Source organism: Dendroctonus ponderosae, unplaced genomic scaffold, assembly GCF_020466585.1.
Source record: "Dendroctonus ponderosae isolate FM_Combo_2020 unplaced genomic scaffold, Dpon_F_20191213v2 Dpon_F_20191213_1143, whole genome shotgun sequence".
NCBI lineage: Eukaryota > Metazoa > Arthropoda > Insecta > Coleoptera > Curculionidae > Dendroctonus > Dendroctonus ponderosae.
Genome location: NW_026017257.1, coordinates 1 through 3316, shown reverse-complemented (window position 1 = coordinate 3316; position 3316 = coordinate 1). Strand labels below are relative to the sequence as shown.

General features: G+C 46.3%; 1 protein-coding gene across 1 annotated transcript; it reads right to left on the bottom strand.

Moving 5' to 3' along the window:
• Positions 1–471: 471 nt before the first annotated feature.
• LOC125503039 lies at positions 472–3301 on the bottom strand (the record flags this gene model as incomplete). Its single annotated transcript, XM_048662770.1, is given in 7 exon segments — positions 472–1392; positions 1978–2158; positions 2216–2426; positions 2483–2596; positions 2646–2817; positions 2874–3070; positions 3122–3301. Coding segments are annotated over 7 exon segments (1776 nt in total), but the record flags the coding sequence as incomplete, so codon positions are not given.
• Between the last annotated feature and the right edge of the window lie 15 nt (positions 3302–3316).

The following is a 3316-nucleotide window of genomic DNA, read 5'->3' as shown; positions in this document are numbered from 1 at the left end:
AAATGCATCGATTTCATATTTAAAATTTTGTGGCAATGTCATTTTTTGAAATGTCATGTTTTGAAGTTTGTAATTAAGTTTAAGTACTTTTTCAACTTGAAGCACCTGTGGTCTTGGGATGGTGTATGCATGTTGCATACTCTGCATGCCATTTGCGCTTCTTAAAAAGATCGTGTTTTACGTGTGACAACATCGCCAAAGTAGATAAGTAGGCCATTAAAACGATTATGAGACTGAACTTGTAACAAAGGTACAATTTACAAATTGTAAGTAAACTTGAAAATAGGATCAATAGTTGTTGATGAACCTACGTAATTCCCTAAAAACGCATTTCGGTTATTTTTAAATAAAAATACTAAAAAATATATAATGACAGTGGCAAGTTCAAAGTGTCACATTTACTTTGTCGCACACTGTGCGGCAAAGTCCGTGCGTAAAAGTAAAACAAACGAACGCTAAAGAAAAGTGCTTCTTTTTTATCATCGCTTCTGTTCGCAAAAAGGCACTTTTTGATTCATTCGAATAAAAAAATTATTAACAATATCAGCTATGTAGTCTCTAGGAGGGGCTGGCCATGGAAAGGCAGGGAGCCGGAACTTGGAAAGGAGGGGCAACCAATCACTAGTTCAGGCTGGGAATTATTGCAGACGAGAACTATTTTTGAGCGCGCATCAAAAATTAAAATTGCCACTCAGCTGGGACATGCCATCGATATTCAAACTGCTCAAATCGTAATCAAACTGACTCACGTCCCAAAAGTCGTCCCGCAAGTCGTAGCTGCTGCCTGATTGGTCAGAGACTTCGCTGCTGGGAGTCAAAATCGCACTGGGACTCGCTGGTTGGCCCAAAGACAACTTGGGAAGATCACCCGAATCAAACACCTCATCAACAGGGCTTCGGTTGTAGAAGGACGAAGAGTCCAAAGTGCTGGGAGTCTCCGAGCTCTTATTGGACCAAACTGGCCTAGTGGAGGTGGCAACAGAACCCTTGCCCGAGGAGAGAAACGCCGTGGAATTAGTGGAAACGATTGGGGAGCGATGGGAGCTGGCTTCCTCCCCCAGCTGGATCTCTTCAAAGGCCTCCAACAGGACCTCAGACGAGGCCAGATCCTCATGCCCGCTGAAGACGCTTTCAACTTCATCCGAAGAGACTCGCACCCGACAGGACGTGTTGATGTTCTGGGGGGATGGGGGTTCATGGGGATTGTGTTCATTTGGATATGTTGCCGAGGGGTGAAAAAAGGCCATATTGCCATGTAGTAGACGCACCTGACGTCGCATGGAGCTCGTTTCAACCGACTGCAAAGTGCCCACCGAAGAGTTGATGGGAACCTCCGGCGATTCCATGGGGGAACTAAGTGCGCTTCCATCCAAACCGGCATTTAGGTGGAGGCTGCTTGCGGAAATGCAAAAAATCTATTTTTTTAGTGAGATCCTCTGCAGTATTAACGGAAAAGCCGCAGGATCTCATTAGTAAACCTAGTTTCGGTTCCGGTACATGGTGGCCCTGGAATATGGACTCGAGGGGCAAATTTTCCGCCTCAACAATATAGAACTTATCTACAACTCCCTTCTCGTAAAATATTTCCGAAATTGCGTCGATTAGTGCGAGATGAGGAAATTCTGTCTTTTTTAAAGACAAACATTTTTGAGGCCAAATACCCAGCAAAAAGTTTGTAAAAAAGAGAAGGGAGTTTTCGAGCGCATATCCATGGGTCACCCTGTATCAGTGCAGCAAATTGCGCAAAATTTCCGGCGGTTTTCTTCGAATCTGAAATCTTCCCAAACTCGCCTATTCCTAAGAAAAACCATCCTAATCTAAGTGCTATTAACACTAAGAAAAACTAGGTTCTTTTCTAAGAAACATCGAACCGGCACTTTGGCCTGATTCTGCAGCTAAAGCACTATAAAACCTCCTATAAACGCGAGGATAGCAATTCAACTCCCTGGAGCAGTAAAACAGTGAAAACCCACTTACATTTGCCTCTGCAGTAAATTTTGCCAGACCGCCTTGAGCTCCATGGTGGGCGCGCGCAAAATCACAGTTTTTCTGCAGGAGCTCTTCTTCGGGGTCCGACTCAGATCGGGGCCGCAGTGGATGGTGGGACTGGTGGCCTGCCTTTTGGCATCCGAATTGGTGCATATTCTAAACTCCGTATCTGCACGAAAAAAATAAAAATAAATCTTTCCCCAGTCATTAGCAGAAGCGAACAAACCCTTTTTCCTAACGTTGAAAACAATATCAGTAACATGAGCTAGAGGAAGCGGATCTTCGGTGATAAATAGAACCCGATCCCTAGAGGCTCTGGCGAATAGGATGAGGTCACTGAAGAGCAAGGTCCAGTATTGGCGGACGTTCCGGCCTTCTACTCGCCCCAAGTCGCCCCCAAAAATCCACTGGCGTCCTGGTTTGTTGAGCACAAAGGGCTGGAGAAGATCAAACCCCCATGAGCCCCTGGTAGGAAAATCTGCAGGTCTTCTACCTTGCATTTGGTGAAAACCAGGCGATTTTCCAGGTCCTGGACCGAGAGTAACGGGCGGCCTTCCCCGCAGGGCTCCATCAGCCCTCCTTCCGAAGTAATTTCCCTGTAGGTCACCTAAATAGGGAAGATGCAGCATTTGCAGGTGGGTTCTTTGGGCGCTTACCTGCATTTCATGGACAATCTGACCAATCGCGGAAAAATCCTCGTGTTTTGGTGGCGTGTGGCCCTGGATGGCCATGAGAATCTTTAGCGCTTCGCGATAATGCTCCAAGGGCTTGTGGATGAAAGTGGTAAGGTCCGGTCGCCTTCTGGGAATGGCCGGGCACTGGATGAACCTGCAGCAAAAAAGCCACCATTCATCCAACCCTCCACTGGTTTGCGTTGCATTTACTTGACAAAATCCGAATTGCTGTTCTTCATCTTATTGGCCAGGACGCAATCAGCCTTCTTAATCCCCGAACAGTATCTTTTATAGGCCGAAGTAATTTCGTGCAGTTTGCACCGATAGACTCTGCTCAGTATGCTCGCATCCATTTCCCCATCCTCATGCACCAGATGGTCCAAGATATCTTCAGTTATCCGCAGTATCTGCAAATGCACGTGCAATCAACTAGCGGCTTATTTGGTCCAATCAATCACCTCTTCGGAGTTTTGGAACAACACTTTATGCTCGGAAGCGGTCAGCAAGTCCCGCCTCTCTGCCAATGCGGATACGAATCTGGTGATGGCGAACTGCAGGCAGGTGGCATACTGCTGTTCTTTGCTGATTAGTTGGTAAATGGTGCGCTTTCGGCTCTCCTCTGGAGTAGTGGTGGGTTTCTTTAAAGTTAAATG